Here is a 22685-nt window from a genome sequence, read left to right as displayed (position 1 = left end):
GAAATCTGTCGGCACAAAACAAACGTTAAAATTTAAAAAGTCCGATAATGACATCACACGATTGGGCCCACTCCGTTTGCTCCAGTGTCGGTGGCCTGTTAGTTAATGATTAGCATTTATTAATTGTAATTAACAGGTTTTCGTTGTGTATATAATTATAGATCCAACGCGTCTCGAATTTGTGAGACTGGCAATGGCGGACTCCAGCGATTCTGTCTGCGTTGATACGGAGTCCATTCCTCTCTCCGGGAAGGTGAATAGTCGAGCTCTTATTCATCCGTATAGACGAATAGATGTGTGCATCATTATGCTTGTTTAAAATTTTAGTGGCGGTGCTATGTTTCTCAGCAGTGAGGCTAGTGCGCTGTTTTTTTTTTTTGGAGGGAAATTCGTCTTGATGGAGAAACACTAGTGTGCGCATTACTGGTTTGCCTGACATTGAATTTTTAGGTATTGTTCTTCCATTTACGAGTGTTCTGGGTTATGATCACAATCAACTCAAGAGTTAAATATTGTGATTTTGCATCAAGGGGAGGGGAAACTTTTGATTCCAACGATTTTATAAATTACTCGTGTAGTTTCCAATTTAATTGTAGTTACATGATGACATGCAAGAAGCCGTCGGTTTCGCTTTCTTCATCCTTGCTTTGAAACAGGAACCGACTGCATGTATCTGGAGTGGGATATACCATTTATAGCTAGATAAGCATCTAACTGGAAAGTCTATGGGCAGTTTCACAACCATCCATGTTTTCAGGTCTTTGATTATCGTATGCAAAGTAGGATCAAGTCTTATTTACTTGTGTGTTGTCCAGATGACAGGGATCGTATGTCTTGGAAACTTTGCTAACTAAATATGCTTGCTAGAGAGAAGCAAATGGCCGACATCTTCCTTTTTTTTTTTTTTTGGAAAAGATTGTTTCAATTGTTAAAGCATTTAGCATCCTAATATTCCTGGAATATAGAAATCTGATGGAATATTTGGCTCTAATGGGTCTTTTACGTTTCTTTTTCCGCAATAGTTATATAAATCATGTTTTTTATGATGGCTTACAGGAGCATATTGTTAAAACCGGCTGTGGTTCTGTTTCAGTTTCCATTTTTGGGGACCAAGACAAGCCGGGTTTGATTACTTATCCTGATCTAGCTTTGAACCGTAAGTAAACTAGGATAGACTAAACACTGACCATAATGGCAATTTGTTCTATATGTAATTGCATTTACTTGACCTTGACCATTTGTCGGTGCCTCACATCCTGTTTAAGACTATTTATCATATATTGCAACCACTAAAAATTTGGCTATGTGATGTTCGTTGGAACATGTTTACATTCATTTTAATTGTTGCAACATGCTAGTTGCTTTGAAAACGAGTTATTGATATCTAAATAATCTTTTGTCTGCATGTACTTCCAAACAGATGTGTCCTGTTTCCAAGGATTGTTATTTTGTCCAGAAGCATTTTCTCTTCTGCTCCATAACTTCTGTATCTACCACATCAGCCCTCCTGGGCATGAGGTCTGAGCCATCCCTTGTTGCTTGACCACTGCTCATTGATAAATGGGGTGGGATCATTGTCACCAGATAATTGTGCCGTTTCTTATCTGGTACTTCAATTAATTCTAATGCAGTTCGGAGCTGCTATAGTTGGCCTTGATGAACCCTCTTTGTCAGTTGATGATTTAGCAGATCAGATTGCTGAAGTCCTCAATCATTTTGGGTAAAATCAAGGAAACTCATATGTCTCTCCTCTTATTCAGTTACTATTGCTTTGTAACCGTAGTTTCTTTAGTCTATTTCACCTAGTTAATTTATTTGTTTTTTCATTTTTCTCTAGAGGCAATCCAATAGTTGATGGGTTAATGTAATAAAATATAATGTTGAATTTGATTATATGCATGTCTCTCCAGACTTGGTGCGGTGATGTGTCTTGGGGTAACAGCTGGAGCTTATATTCTAACTCTGTTTGCTGTAAGTCATTCTTCTTCTACAACTCTATCTTGTTTCTGAAATCTTTATTAAGAAGTTGTATACTACTGCAGATTAAGTACTCGCACAGGGTTATGGGTTTGATTCTTGTTTCGCCTCTATGCAAAGCACCATCTTGGACAGAGTGGTTATGTAATAAGGTTTATCTTCTCGAGAAATTTCTTTCAGTTCTCCCCTTGTTACTTGTTTTCTGTACGATCGTGATTTTATTTTCTTGTAATGCTTAACTATATATTCAGGTGCTGTCTAAATTATTGCACATATGTGGAATGTGTGGTTTGATTAAAGAATTACTGCTCACGCGGTACTTCAGCAAGGTGTTTTGATGCATCCTTTTGGTTTGAGAATATATATGATTCGTTTCAGATGAACTGATGAGTTCATTGGATTTTCAATGATTTAACAGGTAGCTCGTGGCAGTGTGGATATACCAGAATCTGACATCATTCGATCATGCAGAAGAGTCGGTGTCCTGTTTCTTATCATTTCCATTTTATATTCCCTCGAACCACTTTCATCTAGCAATTACTAAAGTTCCATCAAACTCATTTTTTATCTTGGTTATATGCAGTCTTTGGGAGAGAGGCAGGGCCGAAGTGTGCTCAGATTTCTTGAAGCCATTAATGGGTAAGCTCTTCCACATTCAAGCCTTTAAACACAATCTATGGTTGTGTATATAGTGATTCATTATCTGGTTTTGAGCTACGACATTAAGGATGCGTTTAATCAACCGATAATGCTGCCAGCGGAAACATTAGTCTCTCGGTGACATCTTTTATTGATTGTCATAAGCTTCTCATAATCCTTACACAGTACACCCACAGGCAACAGTACACCATGTGTCACCAATTATACACATTTCTATCATTGCTTCCTTTGTCGCCCAAAGAGTTGTATCTCAATATCTCCTGTGTGGCAGGAGACCAGACATTACCGAAGGCTTGAGGAAACTTAAATGTCCATCCTTGATTTTCGTTGGAGACAACTCTCCTTTCTACTATGAAGCTCTCCACATGACATTGAAGTTAGACAGGAGATTCAGTGCCTTGGTTGAGGTACATTGCACTATAACCGCTTTCTCCTACAACTGTCTAAAAAGTGCACGGCGACCCATTCATGACATATCGTATCTGTTGTTTATGCACGCAGGTTCAAGAATGTGGGTCTGTAGTTACCGAAGAACGACCAGATGCAATGATGATACCGTTGGAATATTTTCTCGTGGGGTTTGGCCTCTACAGGCCGTCTCGACTCAACCTCGTCCCCAGAAGTCCTTTGAATCCAAGGAGCATTTCGTATGAACTTTTTTCACCAGAAAGTATGGGGTTGAAGTTAAAGCCAATCAAAACAAGAACCCATGCATAATTAGAACGGGTTGTGAATAGTGGGTAGCTAAAGGCTTATTTCTTTGGTCTTTTTCCCAGCGAATTATAGTCCAAGGTCCCACCACATAAGTCAAACAATTTTTTTATATATATAATAAATTAAGTCAAACAATTATGTGATTACATCGTGAAGAGTATGACCAAATCTGAGACTCGTGGATTTAACTCGAGTTAGACTCGTTGGACCTATAAAAAAATTAAATTATTTTATATTTTATACAATACACAATGTAAAAATTATTAAAATATTAAAGCTACTTTTCAGTTTTATATTAATAATTTTTAGCAATTTTTTTTAATCATAAGTTAAAATCTATCAATTTATATAAAATTAGTAACAAAAAAAACTATAATTATATATTTTTATATTAAATATTAAATATATTATTATAAAATAAAATTATTTCAATTCTAAAATATTATAAACTAAAATGATGGACTAAAGTATTCATTATTCAATCAATATAAGAAAAATATAAATATATTATTAATAGTGAAACCTCTAAATTAAAATCACTAAAACTTATTTATAATCAGGCATAATCCCTATGCTAAATAATCTTTGATATCAATCCGCATTTAAAAAAAATAGTTTTAGGTTTTAACTCTTCATTCACATAAAAATAGGAAAATATCTTAATTTTTTTTTCAAATATTTTGCACATGAACTTCTTTTCTAATTTTAACCAATCAACTGTGTTAATTATTATAATTCTTACCATTTATTTTTATAATAATTATTGATATTATTGTTTATATTACATATTATTGATTATTTTCATTTATTATTCTTATTATTGCTCAAATATATTTTATTATCTTTTCTAAAAAATTTTCTTGTTATTAATAATACATACTTCTTATTAATTTATTAATTATCACTTATTATTAATTTTATTTATAATTGATAATCAACATCATTGTTCTCATGCATCAATCATTAACTCTCAAACTATTTGAATTGAAGATCCATCTTGTATATTTTTTAGAAAATTGATTTGAAGAATGAAATAAATTATAGTTGTATAATTATCGTCAAACTTATTAATAATCGGCATCGATGCTTCTACACATCCAAAACTAGTTGAATTCAGCTTCAATTACATGTTTTGTGGCTAGATTGATATGAAAATTATGTTTAAGTAATGGTGGAAACTACTTGAAATTAAACTTGCACAAAAATGGCTTTTCTTAAAAAAAGAAAAAAAGAATTGCACAAAATTTGCACAAAATGCTCTTCAATTTATAAATAGAGAGAATCTTTTATCCGACACACAAATGATGGAATGATGTCATAAATTTCAAAGTAATACAGTACAAAATTCCTGTCTCCTCGTTGACGCACGTGGTGACCCCATCCCCCTCTACTTCTATAAATACCCCTTTCCTCCGCTACCTGCTTCTGTTCTGACACACCAGAAAACAGTGGAAAATCCATTCCTGACAAAGAAACTGTGGTACATGTATATATATATATATATTATATATATATATATATATATAGACAAAGCTCATATATGCACGTTCATCTGAGCGGTGTTCGGAGAGACGAAGCAAAGCTATGTCGTCGATCCGTTTCAAATTCAGGAGCGCCGTCAACTTTGATTCAATGGAGGTCGGAGATCGGGCGTCAATCTCCGTTCGAGAACTTCGAGCGAAGATTCTGAGAGGAAAGGCTTCGCAGCAAGGCTTCGATCTCGTGTTCTCCGACGCGGGTTCCGGTCTAGGTGTGTCAAATTCGTCATTCCCTTGAAATTCCTGCCATTTCGTTGAGTTGCCGTGTTTTCGTCTTCGTTTTCCTTAATCGTGATTTCATGTGCTGCGTCGGTGCACCGTGCATGCATTTTCAATTTCTTTTGATGAATAAAATTTCTGGTAATTAATTATGCGAGTTGGTTTTAAGTATTTTACTGGATATGTGGTTGTGATGTAGAATACAAAGGTGATGATTTCCAAATTCCCCGTGGATCCAGCGTCATTGTTAGACGAGTTCCCTGTGGAGCTGTGCCCGCGGCCCTGTGAGTTTCTTTCTTTATTATTATTATTATTAAAATTAATTAGCTAGTTTCTTCGGGATTTTCGCAGTATTTTTGAAGCGTCTCTATTTGAAATTTTGCATGCACGAGAGTGCTTGTCATATTCAGTAATGTTTGGGGTATTTCATGTTTAAAAATAGCAACATGATCTTGTCGTTTTACGACTGGAGATTTAGAATGTACGCTCGTGGTTTGGTAAATTTTTGTTTTGTGCTAATATAAGCGAGCATGTATTGGATTAGTGGCGCGATTATTTCGCTTAGATCATGGCCACTTATATTTTTCAATAGCATGGTCTGCTAGTTGGTTTAGATCAACACAAATGTGGTAAGTGGATGACATGAATTGGTGAATTAATTCTAGTTATACGACGCTTTGGTAGTTATCGATCAAAGAATTTAGTTGGTGCATTGACTTGTGTGACTCTATTGTTTTGGAAATTATCGAATAATTAAGTTATTGATGAGCATGTGGAAGCATGTAATTTGGAATCATCTGTTTGAACTATAGATTGATGAGATTATACTCTTGTGTTTTCGTAATTATCGAATAGTTTACTGATGAACACGTGGACACATGTAATTTTCCATCATCTGTTTGATTCGTAAATCGTTATGTGATTTGGTACATGATCACATCCTCTATTTTAACACATGTTGAAGTGAAAAGAAGGATGTTTGGCCACCAATATGAATCTAAAAGGTGTCGAATATATTTTAGTACTTTTGCAATTCTTTTGATTTATGACATCACATTTAGTTATTATCGTTGTTTGTGTAACGGAAATTCGATGTTTTGATGCATTTAGGATTTTCATTGAGTATGCCAAATGAAAAAAAAAACAAGATTAGCTTTCGCTGAAAAGTACTCATAACGAGAAGACACGTAATTCTAACCATATTTTTCCTTATTTAGCTTTTTCTCATATACATAATAATTCTCCTTAATCACGACCGTTTGCTTGCAAATGCCATGAGCTGTATATAATAATTGTCAGATTATAATAATTGTCAGATTGGTCCTGTAAGTTGTCTATTTTTATCCTCTAATTTGCCAAAGTTTGGAAGTCCTATAACCTTGATTTTGTTAGTTTTTAGTCCTATATCAAGACACAACATTTTCATTGGCTACCGAGTTGTAGAAATGTATATTCCACTTTCTGTTATTGGGAGAGACCATTTGGGAACAATAAATTCCCTTGTTGGTGGATCAATCAAAAAGTAGCGTTTGAGTGCAAAAATTTGCGATGAATTATTATCATTAGTTATAACTTTTTGATTAAATAGTAGACGCCGAAGTCGACAATACCAAGATATCTTTATGCTATAAGCCACTCGCTATTACTTTAGTTGTCTAGAAACGATAAATCAATACATTTATGCCACACGTAAAGATCAATTAGGTGTACTCCATTCATCTATAAACTCACGCACCTTCCCTTTCTCTGTGTGTAAATGTAATCCTTTCTTTTTCTTCTCATAATTCTCAAATTATTGTATGTCACTATACAGAGCAAATTTTTTGGTTAACTAATTTATTATTAGTGCAGGTCACCTCTTGAAGCTGTGAATGAGACGGAAGGATACTATACTTTGAATCCTGCTGTAAGTTGTATTGATATGAGTAGTTTGCATCTGTCACTTCTATTGTTTTTCTTCGGTTTCGATTTAACCCTGGTAGCACTTTTGTTTGAAATATCACCAAATTTCTATGTAATATCTCAATTCTTAGATTACTTTTTTGTTTGATTCAGATGCTGGTTCTTTGCATACATGGTTGCCTATTATTTTTCTCATCATCGCACATTCTTGTATCTACAGAAAGAACCGATTGATGAGTTGGATGACTTTGGTGCTGATTTGTTTCCCTTTAACAACGCAAACTTGCCTCCATCTGTTCAAGAAATTAAGAACAATGTAATGAACAAGGACATGGAAAACTTTACTGACTTGAGGTATATAGTCATCTATTAATTTTAAATTACATGTTTATCCTCTCTATGCTTATTTTGAAAAAGTGTTTTGAAGCTCTAATGCATTTTTTGTTGACTGATGACTTGTTACAAGACAGTATTCAACTTATAGTTTTTGATACAATTTGCCTTTTGATGATTTAAATTTTTTTTTACCTGAATTAGTTAGTACAAAATTATTTCTGTGAACATTTAGAGGTCATGAATTGTTGAAATGGATAGCATATATTCTCTTTTTAAATTTTTTTTCCATGTTGAAGGACAAGTAGTTAATTTATCAATCTAGTGAGTGACTTTCATATTAAATCTTTTGGCTTTCTTTGATTTTCCTATGGTTGTAAGCGGCACCAACGATGAGCTCGCTTGGATATTGTGTACGTCCTTTCAGCATATTTGGTTCTTGTAATGGAAAATGATAGTGTGTTTATCTACTTCCATTTAATTTGTTCAATGACCTACTTTTTTTATCTTGAAAAACAAAGTAGACCTCCTGTTTGTTTAATTGAAACTTGTGACTCTCCCTCTGATCAGTGATTACTTTACAATGCAACTCATGTTTCCATGAAAGAGAGGGTTGGTTTATCATGTTTTGTTTCTTGAGTCCTCTAGATTGTAAAATTCTTTTTATTGCCTTGGTTTGCCAGGTTAGACCACCAAAATCTTGCCACCAATAACCTCAGTGAAGCCATACTCGGAGGTTTGTTTTGCTCTGGTTACTTCTGCTTTTTTGGGTTAGGAATCTATCAATAATATGACATTACTTTCAGGTTCTACTCAAAACGGGAATGAGATAAATATTTCACTGGAAGCCAGAGTGGAAGAGCAAAGGAAGCAAAACAAGTATATATTTTGTTGTTTCTCCTTCGGTTTTACTAAATTTTCATAGAATTCTTATTCTTGCAGACCTGATTTTTGAGATGTTGTCACAAGGCTATCTAATTCCAATTTCATTTCCGTGTAAATTAGTAATTTACCTTTGGAACTGAAATGCACACTCTGCAAATATTACCTCAAGGATGCTGTGATGATACGTTGCTGCCATCATAGCTTTTGTGAAAATTGTGAGTACCAACAAGTTCTCTCTTAATATGACTACCTTTTGATGTTGGTTGAAGAACACTGCAAGTACTGAGAAAGATGATTACTTCTGGGGATTCACGATCATCTGTTAAATGTTCACACTTTACCAAGTTGTTTTCATGTGCTGGAGTTTTTTCATAATAATTATTATAAGATTTATTTATACAGAATTATGTGTTGGTTGTTCAGGTATTAGTCGGGTGCTTGTTGAGAGAGGAAGGTGCCCAAAATGCTTTTCTGACCAATGCAGCGTAGGAGATCTACTACCAAATTTATCACTTCGAAAAGCAATTAGACGTTTCCTTGAATATCAGGTGCTTGTCTCTGGTTTAGAGAATCACGACTTGCAGAAACACGTGCCAGGTGGATAGCTTGTTTTTTTGCCAAATTTTGATGGACATTCCTTGGGATGGTGCATAATTTTTTTATTTTGTACATACAGATGGAGAATCTGGAATCCGAGCTGAAGGCATTTATTGTGCTCATAGAGTTGTCAAAAGGGAACTGGAAGTTCCTCAGTCTCCTGCTGCCACTGGGAAAGGATCAAATCAAGTTTTTGAATCATATTATGAGCAACAGCCGCAAAGAAATGTGCCATTTGCAGACTCTGGTAATCATGACAGCTTAGTAGGTGATAACGATATAAAATCTGCCTTTCAATGGCAGAAAGCCAAACAAGTAGATAATGTAAGAGGCAGGTATCCTCATCATGATAACATGCAGAGAGGATTTGAAGATGTCACACCTTCAATGACTTTTCGGCTGGAAAATCAACTTGTTATTCCTCAAGTTAAAGATCATGATGAAGGTACTTGCCTCTGCATGATGTATGAATTTTCTGTGTGTAGGATATTGCTGAAGGGTGAAGCTTTTGGATGGTCTCCTTGTTATGGAACTGTTTCCATGATTCTGTCTCTTCTACTTTTTATGTTAAGAAGTAGAATGGACAGTTTCATAGATAGGAACTTATGATACTGTCTGTCTACTTTTTATGCTAAGAAGTAGACTGGACAGTTTCATTGATAGGACCTTGTCTGCTATATCCATTTGTTTCTTTTGAGCGTACAGACCCCTTTTTTTGTGGAAAAGCATATGGACCTTTTCTAATATAAGGCATAGTTGCTATAATCAGCCGAGTATATCTGAGGGTTAAATAAAACCTTGAAAGGCAATTATACCACTATACTGTACAAAACACCTTTTTCCAAATATGCTATGCAAATAACTTATTGAGCAAAACAATGGAATCCAGGTGAGGGTTTGTGGTGACTGCTGATGTTATATTTATTTTAGAGGCTATGAATGCCAAAATTTATTACACCTTTGTAAAAACTCCCTTTTTATCTGCTTTCCTCAGGCTTGTGAGGCTAATCATCTTCGATGGATCTGATAGCATCTGCACACTCGATTTTATAGCCCTTTATTCATAAGTTTTACTCACCTTTTTTTCCTTCACCAGCTCCCGCCCCCTACTTGACATTTGTGAGTTTTTGCTTTTAAATTACAGCTGATTCTAGTGCTAAGAGAGAAGAGGAATTCTGGATTGACAGAGAAGGTAAAAAAATGCCTTATATCGACTCTGTAATCTATATCAGCTAATTATTATTATTATTATGTATACTGACTTGTGCGATGGTGCCATTAATTTCAGGTGGAGATATAAATTTTTTGGCTCATGGTGAACACAATGAGGTAAACTTTACAGACCTCGACTTGTGAGTATCATCTCCTGAATTAAATTCTATAGAAATGTTATGTGCTAGAACCATTCGGAGCCTAAACGATGAAATAAAGATTCATAATGACCCCAATCATTCTTTATTTTCTCTTTTGAGAGAGGAGTAAACTATATATGGTGTTTTCTGAACTGTCAGAGTTTTCTCTCTTCTTTGTCTTCATTAGACACTCTTCAATATATGGTGGGAATGCAATTGAAATTCATTGAATTATGCTTCTTGGTCCAAGGTCTTTGCTAGGAATTGTTTTAAGTTTTTATTGACAGTGCATTGTTGGTGTTCAGGGGATCCGTACTTGTTTGACATGTGGTTCGCCTGACCATCTCATGAGAGATTGCCCTACTTCTAATATAACTCCCATGTTTCAGCCAGGTATAGTCAGTTTTTTTTGTCTCCTGCTCTTTTTACAATTGCCTGTTTAATTATATCACCACTTAATTTTAGGAAATTTTGCATTTAATGGAGGCATGCGAACCTATGGCCCCCCCTACATGAGTAATTCTACAATTCATCCTTTTAGATCATATGCAAATATGTATAGTAATCGCGGATTGATGCCATTCAATGCATACATGGCCCCAGCGGCACCGTATGCAATCCCTCCTTATATCTGTCCCATGTTTGGTGGTTCCTTTGTTCCTAGGTAGGTTTGCTGGTTGTTACTCATATCTTTTCCTCAAATCTTCCGCAAAGTTGGCATGTGCAACATTTGACACTGACTATATGTGGCAGTGAAAATTTGAAGATGGGAAACATGGGACCGCCTTGCCATTCTGAGGTTTTTGGGCTTCAACGCTGCAAAAATAGACAGAAACATTCAAATGAAAATCTGCCAAGGTAAGCTTTCGATGATATGCCTCAGCGGTGGTTAAATCTCTTATGCAGGTGCTAAGGTTTTTGTCTCTTCTCCTTTTCAATGAGTGAGAATTGATGACCAGAAGTTGCATCAATCTTCATATGTATGACCTTGGTTACAGGAACTTGTACTTCATGCATTTGTTCTTTCATTAATTTACCTTAATCTTCTGTTCCTTTCCTTGGTATGTCCTCTGCAAATATAAATTTCTAATTTGAGATATTGTTTATCAGACAACAATTTTCTGGCGACAAAAACTTTATTCCTGAGGTCTATCGTTATAAAAATCCAGAAAGAGCACATTTTTACAAGTCACCAAAAGGGAAAGAACTTAGCATGGGTCTCATTGGGGGGAGCTTCACTCGAAGATCAAGGAAGAGAAGTCAACATGACAAATATCATGATTCTGTTGATCGCTACGCTGATGATAAACGTAAGAAAAGATATGACTCCTCTTATGGTGGAAGGCAGAAGAGGTTGTATCATTCTCGGAGGTCGAAATCAAACACAGAATATCCGACCAGAAGTTCTGATCAGCCTAGCAAAAGGAGAGACAAGCATCATTATGGAGAGTCGAAGTACCATGAGAGAATGGGATGCTGTGAACCGAGTGATCGTCAAAAAGGTTTTAAAGGGAGAGTCTGAGTCTGAGTCCGAGTCTGACATCAGTCACTCTCAAAGTCTGGTTATGAACTGTGTTGATTGGGGGAGGAGTTACAAAGAGAGGGATGTAGGCCATGATTCAAGGCATTCCAGACACAGTCCAAAGCACTCAAAGAGATAAGCATCATATGACGTGTGAGATGTTACATGTTTCTTTGAATATCTTCACACCAGCAAAAAAGAGTATACTAGAAAAATTATTGGAACTTGATTTCCGAGCTAAATATTGTGTGGTTGAAGTTTGGGAAAGATAGAATATGGCTATTTACAGGCTATTCTTTCAACAGGTACATGAGTATATCCCATCGGTTGGATGTAATTGTAGCTAAATAATATATATAAATAATCTGTTTACCTACAGTTTGACGCAAGAAATACATTGAAGTCATAGTTCCCAACTTTAACTTGTAACCTTTGTCGGCTGTACCATCACAGATAGTTTGCTCTAGTATATACCTTGTGAGATTAATATCTTCTGTTTTTTTCTCTTTGTTGATCATTTCTGACTGACGTCCTTCTCGAATGTGAGGTTTGGATGCTGGCATAAACTTTTGCCAGAGCTGTAGCAATTGAAAAAAATACTGTATGGATCTTTACACGTTTCGTGTCGAAGCTGTTGAAGGTATGTCTTTTTGCCTTTTTAATTTTTAGGTCGGAAGGAGTTTAACATGAGACTTAGTCACGACGAGGCCAGATGACGAAGATGGGCGACCGAGTATTTTTTTATTAGGCAATTATTTGCATGTTTGTTTAAGCCATATTTTGCTGTTCATTCTAAATCCTTGGAGCTGCTGTTGTCAAGAAAGGTATTAGTAAAGACCATTGGATGCAATCCGGGGGGGGATAATTATTAGTGTTGTGCTCAGACAACATTATGGCTTATTTGTGTATTATGTGCAGGATTTTAGACAGTAAGTTAGATCCCTTATTAATAATGTTCATGTGTCCTCCAGAACGTAGCTTTTCATCGGCAAATGCCATAGAAGTGGCGTTCACTGGCTTTTGCCGCCAAAGGACTAGGGAAATTCACTTGCACAATCCCTGGTGCTTGTGTTGCTAGCATGGTTTGCTGTCGTGGAAAGCCCCAAGAACGGCGGCTCTGCGCCAAACTCAATATTTTAAAATTTCTATAGTAAAAGAAGTAAAAATATTCTTTTCAAGTTCTTCGACGACATCGTGATTCTCCTAAATTTGCTTCCTTTATGTTGGTGTTCCAATCATCCCATCTTTGCTGAAAACCATAAACATCTTTGCTGAAAGCCCATCTAAGTCGAATCATTCGAATTAGAAAGAAATACTTGACACGTTGTAGAGTAGTCATGGTTTTTTTTTCATATTTCAAGATGTATTTCAATATTTTGTTTCAGATTTGATGAGTATCATTTATTTAGAAATTTATAGATGTGAGTATACACATCCGGCTGCGTTTACTTTAATGAAAATCTAAGGATCTAAGATTCAGTTTTTTAACATCGAAACCCATTGGAATTTGCGAATCTTGGGGATTCCTCTTACCAAAATGGTGATCGGACATAAGAGTATTACTGTTTGGTCAGATTTTTGATAAAAATTTGAATCAAACTATATGTCATCAGTTTTTAAAATTTTCAAACTAAACGAAACCATTAAAAAGTAATAATCAAACCAAGAATTTCCGTTTGATATGGTTTGAATGATCAATTTTAAATTTCAGAGTTTTATGAAATGAGTGAAATTTTATTTGATTATAGATTATAATAATTACATTTGTCATAAATTAAAATACTTATACATGTTACAAAGTTGTGTAATTTATATATAAAAAATTAAAATTGTAGAAATATGATTATGTTTATTTGGACTTAAATCTACCACAAATAAATAATTGAAATCTAATTATAACAAATATTCTCCCTAAAAAAATATTAATTTTTAATAACCAACCGTGGCCCCCGTAAGTCTGAGACCCAGCATGGACCTTAATTCCAGAAAGTTACTTTTATTTCATTTCTCATAAACGAGTCTCCTGGCTGAACAATAGCCTTTGAATTGGACAACGGCGTCGTTTTAATCAAGGAAATGGTTCTCACAGAAGCAACTGCAGTCGCGGGAGATGCCGCTAGCAGTAGCAACGCAGATATCAAGCCCGGCGGCGGCGTACGGCGGTTCCCGTTGGCGGCGCAGCCAGAAATAATGAGAGCCGCGGAGAAGGACGACCAGTATGCTTCCTTCGTCCACGACGCTTGCCGCGATGCCTTCCGCCATCTCTTCGGTGTTTCCCTAATTAATATCTATGAGATATATAAATTCAACCTTAAATGGTGTCGTGTCTAAGTTTGTTTGTATTGAAATTACAGTGTTTATGATTCGCCATCGAAGCTTCAATTCCTTGTTACTAATCCACTTTATATTAATCTTCTTGTGCTGTGGTCAGAATTTTTTTTCTATCTTGTTTCAGGTACAAGAGTTGCTGTTGCATATCAGAATGAGGTTTGCCTCTTTTCTTTTTCAGCTTGTCTCCCAAGGTGAAGTTTAAAATGCTGGAGTTTATGAAACTTCTTTTTTTTTTGTCTGTATGGAATTTAATATTCATGTAATTGTAAATGCCCGGGGGGATGAGCGTAGGGCTGTCAACCAAAATCCAGAAATACTAGAAAAACAAAATTTTCATAAAACTCAGGTTAACTCGACCTGATCATGACTGGTATTTAATCTGGCGGATTACTTTCTCTCTCAGTACGTTTCGTGGTTAAATCATTTCATTAGACAAGCTAAAATTGGCTTGTTCATTTACACTCCTTGGCAATGGAAACTATGGCCAATGCTTCTATGTGCCATATCTAAATGAAGTATGCAAAGCAAAGGGGACAGAGATGAAGACTTCCATTATGGAAAAATGCACATTGTAATTATATTTAGTCAAGTGATAATAATTCCCCACGGTTTCCATCCTCAGATCTATTCTTGAGCTAGCATGCAGAATTATATTTTAATCTGGCCGTTGGAAGTTATATGAATGGATTGACTGCCTTTTTACTCAAGATGATGATGTCATTCATGTAGAGGTATAAAATTAAATCACTTGACATCGTCCCAACCTAGATGTGGCCACATCAAATTAAGTTCTTGATATTTGGTTGCTTTTATGATGTGGTATTGTTTTTTCCTATCACAGACCAAACTTTTAGGGCAGATGCTTTATTTTTTGTTGACAACTGGAGCAGGGAAGCAAACTTTAGGAGAAGAATATTGTGATATCACTCAGGTGTGTATTTTTTTTCACTTTATGCTTTCTTATTTGTGCTAAGTTGTAGCGCCCTTACCCGAGCCACTACTAAACAAACTAATAAACATGCAACATTAAACTTAATACCAACAGTTAAACAGCGGAAACCAAATACTTAATCATCTTACAACCCAAATGAAAACAAAACAATAACGACAGTCTTAAACATTAATACAACCATAACAAATACATGATTCTGAACGAGAAAACTATAAACCACAGAAAACCTCCACTGGATCACCACCGAAAACCCAACTGCTCTAGCCACTGCCCTGGTCGTCCGAACCGTCCAACCTAAGACCTGCACCGTGGAATGGGGTGCCCAAGATGAAAACAAGGACGTGAGCGATAATCGCCCAATACGAGAATGTACGAGTATACAAACTGATATGATGCATGCAAAATGCAATATGCTCGGATATCAAGGATCAAGTCAAGAATCTCATGCTCAGTCTAGAGGCGCCTGAGTGTGTAGTCTCTGATCTGCCCTAGGCATGTTTTGGCTCCCACACTCATCATCAAGACGTGGACCTGCAATGTCCAGGTCATCAGAGCCCGCGGGTCCCGTCGGACACTGTAGCTCTCGATGCCCCATCGTCCACAATACAGAATAGGGCTGACCGGTCCCAACAAACGAGGTATATCTCAAAAGATATCAGGCTCAACATGATATGTCATGCATAATATGCCAAAGCAGTAAAACATGTATCATGCAACAGATAAATATGTAGCATATAAGTGTGTATACTACGCTTGGATATCTCAGTCAGTACATCACGTACCTCACTAAAACAATCTGACAGAAAGCTCTGAACCTAAACAATACCAACATAAAGAAATCACTAACAAACCAGAACAAACATGCTACAAGTTCTCCCTAATGATCCTTAAATCACTATCTAAGGATTTAGGATTATACCTGCGTCCGTCGTCAGCCCGCTGATGATGTCTCGATCTCAGTACACCGACTCTCCTCGAGTCGACACTAGCTCCGAAACTTCCCGACACCAAAGTGCCCTAGAAACTGGCTAGAAAACCTAAGGTACAACTAGAACTCTCTCTGAAGAATACGGTGAAGGAAACAAAAGAATCGGCTTCCATTTATAGGCTGCATCCGCACTATTTCAGAAAATCCGAACCAATCTTATCTGCCACGTGTCAGAATCTCATTGGTCTAGTTGGATTTCTCGAGATAATGTAATCCGAAGTAGGTCGGGTTATCCATTTAAAATTCGGTGGATACCAACACCTTAAACCCGAATTATCAATTCCTTAATAATACTAAATTAACAACTCATTAATTATGTCTTAATTAATACTTCATTCAAAATAGGGATTCGGGTCATTACATTCTCCCCTCCTTACAAAGATTTCGTCCTCGAAATCAAAACTGAAGTACAATACAACTGAATAAAATACAACTCAAAACAAATGAGGATACTCTGAGCGCATACGACTCTCTAACTCCCAAGTCGCTTCTGCAGTACCTCGGCGTTGCCATTGCACTAGAACAAGTGGGATGGTCTTGTTTCTGAGCTTTTTCTCTTTCCTACCCAGGATTAAAAGCGGCTGCTCGACATAAGTCAAGTCTTCTTCAAGTTGAACATTTGTCGGACTAAGAACGTGCGACTCATCTGCTACATACCGTCGTAGCAACGATACATGAAAGACATTATGAATGCTGGACAAATACGGCGGTAAAGCCAATCGATACGCCAAATTTCCAACACATTCCAAGATCTCAAAAGGTCCGATGAATATTGGGGCTAATTTTCCCTTGAGTCCAAATCTCATCACCCTGCGGAACGGTGAAACTTTAAGGAAAACTTTTTCCCTTGACTGAAACTGTAGAGGTCTACGCTTGGTATTCGCATAACTCGATTGACGATCTTGTGGAGTTTTAATCCTCTTCTTGATCAATTCCACTACGTCAATCGCTTGCTGCACTAATTCAGGTCCTTGCACTTGTCGTTCTCCTACTTCGTCCCAAAACAATGGAGTACGACAACGTCTACCATACAATGCTTCGAACGGAGCCATACCAATGCTACTGTGGTAGCTATTGTTATATGCAAACTCCACAAGCGGCAGATGATCATGCCATGCTGGTCCAAAATCCAAAGCACAAGCACGCAACATGTCCTCGAGTGTCTGAATGGTCCTCTCAGACTGAACATCGGTCTCTGGATGATAGGCAGTACTCAGACTCAAAGTCGTTCCCAACGCTTTTTGAAAACTTCCCCAGAACCTTGAGGTAAAGCGTGGATCTCTATCACCGACTATACTTGTTGGCACACCATGATATCGACCCAAGCTTCAGCAACATCAGCATTCTCGTCTCCGGTCAACGGTGGAGGTCCAATCTTCATGAAATCCATAATGTTGACACGGTTCCTACGTCTCCTTTCATCATGATCTCGGTGACGCCTTCCGTCACGATCTCTACGACGATGTTCTCGGCCAGCCTCATCGTCGCCATAACGGCCATGTCCCACACTACCGTGACTGCTTCCATCTCCTGACATCTGAAAGGAAACTAAAATCAACCTCTAAATCCTCAAAACAAAATTACTAATGTCCCAAAAATCTTTGCATGCTCTGATACCACCAAATGTAGCGCCCTTACCCGAGCCACTTCTAAACAAACTAATAAACATGCAACATTAAACTTAATACCAACAGTTAAACAGCGGAAACCAAATACTTAATCATCTTACAACCCAAATGAAAACAAAACAATAACGACAGTCTTAAACATTAATACAACCATAACAAATACATGATTCTGAACGAGAAAACTATAAACCACAGAAAACCTCCACTGGATCACCACCGAAAACCCAACTGCTCTAGCCACTGCCCTGGTCGTCCGAACCGTCCAACCTAAGACCTGCACCGTGGAATGGGGTGCCCAAGATGAAAACAAGGACGTGAGCGATAATCGCCCAATACGAGAATGTACGAGTATACAAACTGATATGATGCATGCAAAATGCAATATGCTCGGATATCAAGGATCAAGTCAAGAATCTCATGCTCAGTCTAGAGGCGCCTGAGTGTGTAGTCTCTGATCTGCCCTAGGCATGTTTTGGCTCCCACACTCATCATCAAGACGTGGACCTGCAATGTCCAGGTCATCAGAGCCCGCGGGTCCCGTCGGACACTGTAGCTCTCGATGCCCCATCGTCCACAATACAGAATAGGGCTGACCGGTCCCAACAAACGAGGTATATCTCAAAAGATATCAGGCTCAACATGATATGTCATGCATAATATGCCAAAGCAGTAAAACATGTATCATGCAACAGATAAATATGCAGCATATAAGTGTGTATACTACGCTTGGATATCTCAGTCAGTACATCACGTACCTCACTAAAACAATCTGACAGAAAGCTCTGAACCTAAACAATACCAACATAAAGAAATCACTAACAAACCAGAACAAACATGCTACAAGTTCTCCCTAATGATCCTTAAATCACTATCTAAGGATTTAGGATTATGCCTGCGTCCGTCGTCAGCCCGCTGATGATGTCTCGATCTCAGTACACCGACTCTCCTCGAGTCGACACTAGCTCCGAAACTTCCCGACACCAAAGTGCCCTAGAAACTGGCTAGAAAACCTAAGGTACAACTAGAACTCTTTCTGAAGAATACGGTGAAGGAAACAAAAGAATCGGCTTCCATTTATAGGCTGCATCCGCACTATTTCAGAAAATCCGAACCAATCTTATCTGCCACGTGTCAGAATCTCATTGGTCTAGTTGGATTTCTCGAGATAATGTAATCCGAAGTAGGTCGGGTTATCCATTTAAAATTCAGTGGATACCAACACCTTAAACCCGAATTATCAATTCCTTTATAATACTAAATTAACAACTCATTAATTATGTCTTAATTAATACTTCATTCAAAATAGGAATTCGGGTCATTACATAAGTAGCTTAGCAAATCTTGTCTATGATTCAAGTTTATGTTACTATAATCACATCTTTGTCCTACTCATGTACCGCCATCCCCGATGGATCTTTTAGTTTGAACTATTATTATCTGTAGGTTATTGCTTAATTTATATTTTAATCCACACTCATCAATCTTTATATTTATGCTTTAATAGGTTGCAGGACAATATGGACTTCCTCCAACCCCAGCAAGGCGTTCTCTTTTTATTTTTTATCAGACAACATTTCCATATATTGCAGAACGTATCAGGTTTTTTTATTGTTTCCATCCAATATTTTTTTGATGGTCCATTCTTGATTTCTTTGGTTATTTAATACATAAATGATTGCATTACTAATCATTCCGGAACTGTAGCACGCGGATTGCTGCTCGAGGAATAACCATGGCCGATGAATTACATGGTGATCTCAATGATGACGGAACTATCTCAAACAGTCAAATCCAGTCATCTTCGGGTGCTGAAAATTCATCATCTTTAAGTTCAAGAGTATTTGTTTCAGCTTTATCAAGATTGAAATCCCGAATCACTGGAATGTGGTCGACTGCTGTGCAGAGATGGCCCTCGGTGTGCACTTTTCCTTAAAAATTACTCTTCCTTGTTTACATGTAATAATTTTTTGCTAAGGTAAATATATATGGAATGAGTTTCTGCTATATAACTTGAGTTTGTTGCTTATTCAAATACAAAAGCTCAACTTATGAGCAGTGCATTGTGCTCCCCTCGCATCATCTCTGCCCCTTGTTTCTGTAACTATTCTTCTCAACAATGTTGTCCTTTAACTGATCAATTCAGGCATTTCCTTAGGTACGTGAGCTTTTTGCACTGGTACTCCGGATGAACCTCATGTTCTTTTATTTTGAAGGTAAAATAATCTACTTTTTTCATTAGTAGGTCCTTCTTTGAGGGAATACTGATTTTTTCAATCTTATTATCTTTTTCCCATGACAGGCTTATATTTTCACCTATCAAAGCGAGCTGTTGGGATTCGTTATATGTTTATTGGTAAACCAACCAATCAACGGCCTAGGTATATTTATCTATTCGCGCTCGCTTTCTGTGAGAAAGGCCTTTGTTAGAGAGACCTACCACAGTTTTGTTTTTTTAGCTTCTGAATAGATTTTCTGAAACCTTACCTTCAAATTTTGGCACTAGATGTTGATTATATACATAATACCACTTTTACGTGTTGACTCATTTTTGTCCTTGCCAATTGCTTAATTCTTAAGAGTAGAGAATCATGATGTGTGTTTTAGCATTGTTGTGATACAATACATCAATGTATTAGCATGTGATTATTGGTTTTCTTTGATGTTAAGTGTTAATTACTCTTTTTTGCTTTACATATATTTATCTGGGATGACATTGATCACTTGTAGCTCATCTGACACAAAGATTTCAAGTTTGGGACGATGTCTCGAGTTCAAAACCTTATTACTTGACAAAAAAAAAAAATTATCTGGGGGGACATCAAGCTGGAAATTTATGTCCCTTTATTTTTTAACATTGTTTTGAGAAAAAACTTCGCTTCAGTTTGTATGTGGCACGGACCAACACTTGCATCGACATATTTCATGAAAATCTAGTTCATAGTGTAAGAGAGGACACTATTTACACTTACTTATTTAAGCATGTGATTTACGTCGTTGATCACGTGCCTACATTCTAAGGACCATTTTCCTTGATTGCATTTTGAATTTTATTGGGTTTAACAGATTCCATTATGCTTCGCTTTATCGGCTTCCAGCCTCAGATATTGCATTTCTTTGGACAGATATCAAATATTGGGAGTCTTCCTCCTGGTTCAGCTATGCATCATTGCTGCAGAAGGATTACGGAGAAGCAATTTATCCTCTTTTGCGACGTCATTACAGCAAACTTCTGTTGGCTCTTATCAAACTCCAGCAGGTTCTTGATCACATTAGATATGTCATGATTTACACCATTTATCATTCTAGTTTTACCTTTTCAGGCATAAGATTGTTTTTTTTTTTTTGTGTGGTTTTTTTTCTTTTTGATTGTTAAAACTGTGGATGAATATTCTTCCTTTGTTAAGCAAATTGATCTATCTCAACTGTTGACTTGACTTGCTTGATATTTCTGGATGATGGTGTCACAACCTCCTGTCCGGAGACAATTAGATTATATAAATCCATATCTAAATATCCTATCCGGAGGACCATTATTGAAATTTTATTTTGGTTATGCTTTAAGTTTTATTTTTTCAAGGTTTAGTTAGAGTTCCCTGATGCTGCTTTGAGTTTTTGCTGGGATTGAGCCATCATCTTCTGATTATGTCTAGAACTTCTGCATATTGATACTGGCAGGAAGAGGTTTGCCTGTCTTAAACGAGGAAGGTAATTTAATTACCGAGGATTCTGCAAAGAGTAGTTGGATTTCAGAATCAGCATCAACTTCAGAGGTACATGTCTCTCAATTCTAGATCTGCAGTTCCTCTCCCCTTCTCTTTTTCATTTTCTGGCACCTGTGTGATGTGTATTTGTGTGTGTATGCTGGAATCGAGTACTTTGGTTGACTTCATCAGAAATTTGCATTGATTGTGTTGAGCTTTTGCCATCATTTGAAATGGTTTTCACAGTGGTAGCTAGCGTGAATTGCAACAAATGTGACATGCTCTACTCCATTGATGTGAAAATACTGAAGTAGATATTGAATGATTGTGTGTATTTCAGTCTCAAGTAAGTGGAGTGACCAAATGCACGCTTTGCCTCAGTAACCGGCAACACCCCACATCCACTCCCTGTGGTCATGTTTTTTGCTGGTATGAACTCCGAAATACACACCGTTAGTTGAACCAAGCTTGGTTGATATCCATAATCTTTCATTATGGCATTTTTCAGGAACTGCATCATGGAATGGTGTAACGAAAAGCCTGAATGTCCTCTCTGTCGCTCGCCGACCACTCATTCGAGTTTAGTTTGTTTATATCATTCTGATTTTTAGCTCATCTAATTAGTGAAAATGCTATTCAAACAGATAAATCCATAAGGGTTTAGCCTCTCTTTAAGGTGCAAAAAGACCACGATTCACCACCGGTGGACTTTATTTTATTCATATTATTCGTTTTTTTGTGATTTATGGTCGGACTAAGTGTCGAGAAACGAATTATGGCGTTACTCTATGATATTTGGTTAATCCTTGTGGCAGTGTAGTAGTATATGTTGGCAGTGTGTGATGTGACAGTGTATTCCTAACTTTTAATATATACTAATCATGATGACATCATTCTTATGTCACAATGCAACATGCCTTATTTTATATCTTGGACATAAAATCATCAGCAATTTTGATAGTGTCCAAAATATTACATGATAATGTAGATAAGTAAATTGACACTTTTTTATGTCATTCGCATGCCATTAGAGCCATGATAGAGTGTGTGTGAGATGTCAATTCTTTCAAAAAAAAAAACATATTATCGATCGTTTTTAATAAAGGAAAAAATACTTATTTATTTATTTAATAAAATTGCAATTAAAATTTATTATAGTAGACTTCATGCTCAACTGTGGGCACCATTTTGCCATAGGCGGAGCAACAGTCTTTGTCGTCCGGGCTTGGTCCTAAATGTTTTCTAAAAAAATATATGTAATTTTGGATAAATTTAATATTAGTTCGGATTTATCAATTTAAAATATTAAAAAAAATTAGAGTTTAAAATTTTAATCCGCGTATAATCGGATTTTTAGCTCCACCACTGTATTTTGCTCGTTTCTGA

The 22685-nt window shown here is 36.7% G+C and overlaps 3 protein-coding genes across 7 annotated transcripts; all 3 read left to right on the top strand.

Moving 5' to 3' along the window:
* Window positions 1–142: 142 nt before the first annotated feature.
* LOC140834375 (protein NDL2-like) lies at window positions 143–3522 on the top strand. Of its 4 annotated transcripts, none has more exons than XM_073199214.1 (11): window positions 143–253; window positions 1057–1123; window positions 1421–1518; window positions 1632–1720; window positions 1911–1971; window positions 2043–2129; window positions 2229–2306; window positions 2396–2452; window positions 2561–2616; window positions 2909–3044; window positions 3139–3522. In XM_073199214.1, the coding sequence occupies exons 1-11, from the start codon at window positions 194–196 to the stop codon at window positions 3352–3354; spliced, it is 1005 nt and encodes a 334-aa protein (XP_073055315.1). In that variant the 5' UTR covers window positions 143–193; the 3' UTR covers window positions 3355–3522. The 4 variants fall into 4 exon arrangements, with proteins under 4 accessions (XP_073055315.1, XP_073055313.1, XP_073055314.1 ...); XM_073199212.1 differs by having other exon boundaries at window positions 1057–1156; window positions 3139–3518; XM_073199213.1 differs by lacking the exon at window positions 143–253 and having other exon boundaries at window positions 764–1123.
* Window positions 3523–4935: 1413 nt separating this feature from the next.
* LOC140835489 (uncharacterized) lies at window positions 4936–12956 on the top strand. Its single transcript, XM_073200983.1, has 15 exons — window positions 4936–5101; window positions 5308–5392; window positions 6960–7014; window positions 7231–7364; window positions 8027–8079; window positions 8150–8222; window positions 8349–8443; window positions 8652–8825; window positions 8905–9072; window positions 9970–10017; window positions 10114–10154; window positions 10483–10570; window positions 10643–10841; window positions 10931–11035; window positions 11288–12956. The coding sequence occupies exons 1-15, from the start codon at window positions 4936–4938 to the stop codon at window positions 11697–11699; spliced, it is 1896 nt and encodes a 631-aa protein (XP_073057084.1). The 3' UTR covers window positions 11700–12956.
* A 703-nt stretch (window positions 12957–13659) lies between these two features.
* LOC140834374 (peroxisome biogenesis factor 10) lies at window positions 13660–21997 on the top strand. Of its 2 annotated transcripts, none has more exons than XR_012118713.1 (11): window positions 13660–13968; window positions 14155–14186; window positions 14872–14961; window positions 19103–19197; window positions 19303–19513; window positions 19754–19811; window positions 19898–19976; window positions 20662–20854; window positions 21274–21368; window positions 21640–21728; window positions 21808–21997. XR_012118713.1 is itself a non-coding variant. In XM_073199210.1 (11 exons), the coding sequence occupies exons 1-11, from the start codon at window positions 13776–13778 to the stop codon at window positions 21908–21910; spliced, it is 1179 nt and encodes a 392-aa protein (XP_073055311.1). In that variant the 5' UTR covers window positions 13663–13775; the 3' UTR covers window positions 21911–21997. The 2 variants fall into 2 exon arrangements, 1 of the variants encoding a protein (XP_073055311.1); XM_073199210.1 differs by having other exon boundaries at window positions 13663–13968; window positions 20721–20854.
* Window positions 21998–22685: the final 688 nt, after the last annotated feature.

The sequence above is a fragment of the Primulina eburnea genome, chromosome 6 (assembly GCF_022965805.1).
Source record: "Primulina eburnea isolate SZY01 chromosome 6, ASM2296580v1, whole genome shotgun sequence".
In the NCBI taxonomy this organism is placed as follows: Eukaryota; Viridiplantae; Streptophyta; class Magnoliopsida; order Lamiales; family Gesneriaceae; genus Primulina; species Primulina eburnea.
The sequence above is the reverse complement of the archived record's forward strand: the minus strand, read 5'-3'. Positions and strand labels throughout refer to the sequence as shown.

Excerpts from the sequence above, each read along its gene's own strand:
- LOC140834375 (XM_073199211.1), top strand. The coding sequence starts at position 973 with ATGGAATATTTGGCTCTAATGGGTCTTTTACGTTTCTTTTTCCGCAAT. Across the intron at positions 1,157-1,420 it reads TCCTGATCTAGCTTTGAACC|ATGTGTCCTGTTTCCAAGGA; the intron begins GTAAGTAAACTA and ends ACTTCCAAACAG. Across the intron at positions 1,519-1,631 it reads TCAGCCCTCCTGGGCATGAG|TTCGGAGCTGCTATAGTTGG; the intron begins GTCTGAGCCATC and ends ATTCTAATGCAG.
- LOC140835489 (XM_073200983.1), top strand. The coding sequence starts at position 4,936 with ATGTCGTCGATCCGTTTCAAATTCAGGAGCGCCGTCAACTTTGATTCA. Across the intron at positions 7,365-8,026 it reads GAAAACTTTACTGACTTGAG|GTTAGACCACCAAAATCTTG; the intron begins GTATATAGTCAT and ends TTGGTTTGCCAG. Across the intron at positions 10,842-10,930 it reads GGTGGTTCCTTTGTTCCTAG|TGAAAATTTGAAGATGGGAA; the intron begins GTAGGTTTGCTG and ends TATATGTGGCAG.
- LOC140834374 (XM_073199210.1), top strand. The coding sequence starts at position 13,776 with ATGGTTCTCACAGAAGCAACTGCAGTCGCGGGAGATGCCGCTAGCAGT. Across the intron at positions 19,977-20,720 it reads CCAACCAATCAACGGCCTAG|ATATCAAATATTGGGAGTCT; the intron begins GTATATTTATCT and ends TTCTTTGGACAG. Across the intron at positions 20,855-21,273 it reads CTCTTATCAAACTCCAGCAG|GAAGAGGTTTGCCTGTCTTA; the intron begins GTTCTTGATCAC and ends TGATACTGGCAG.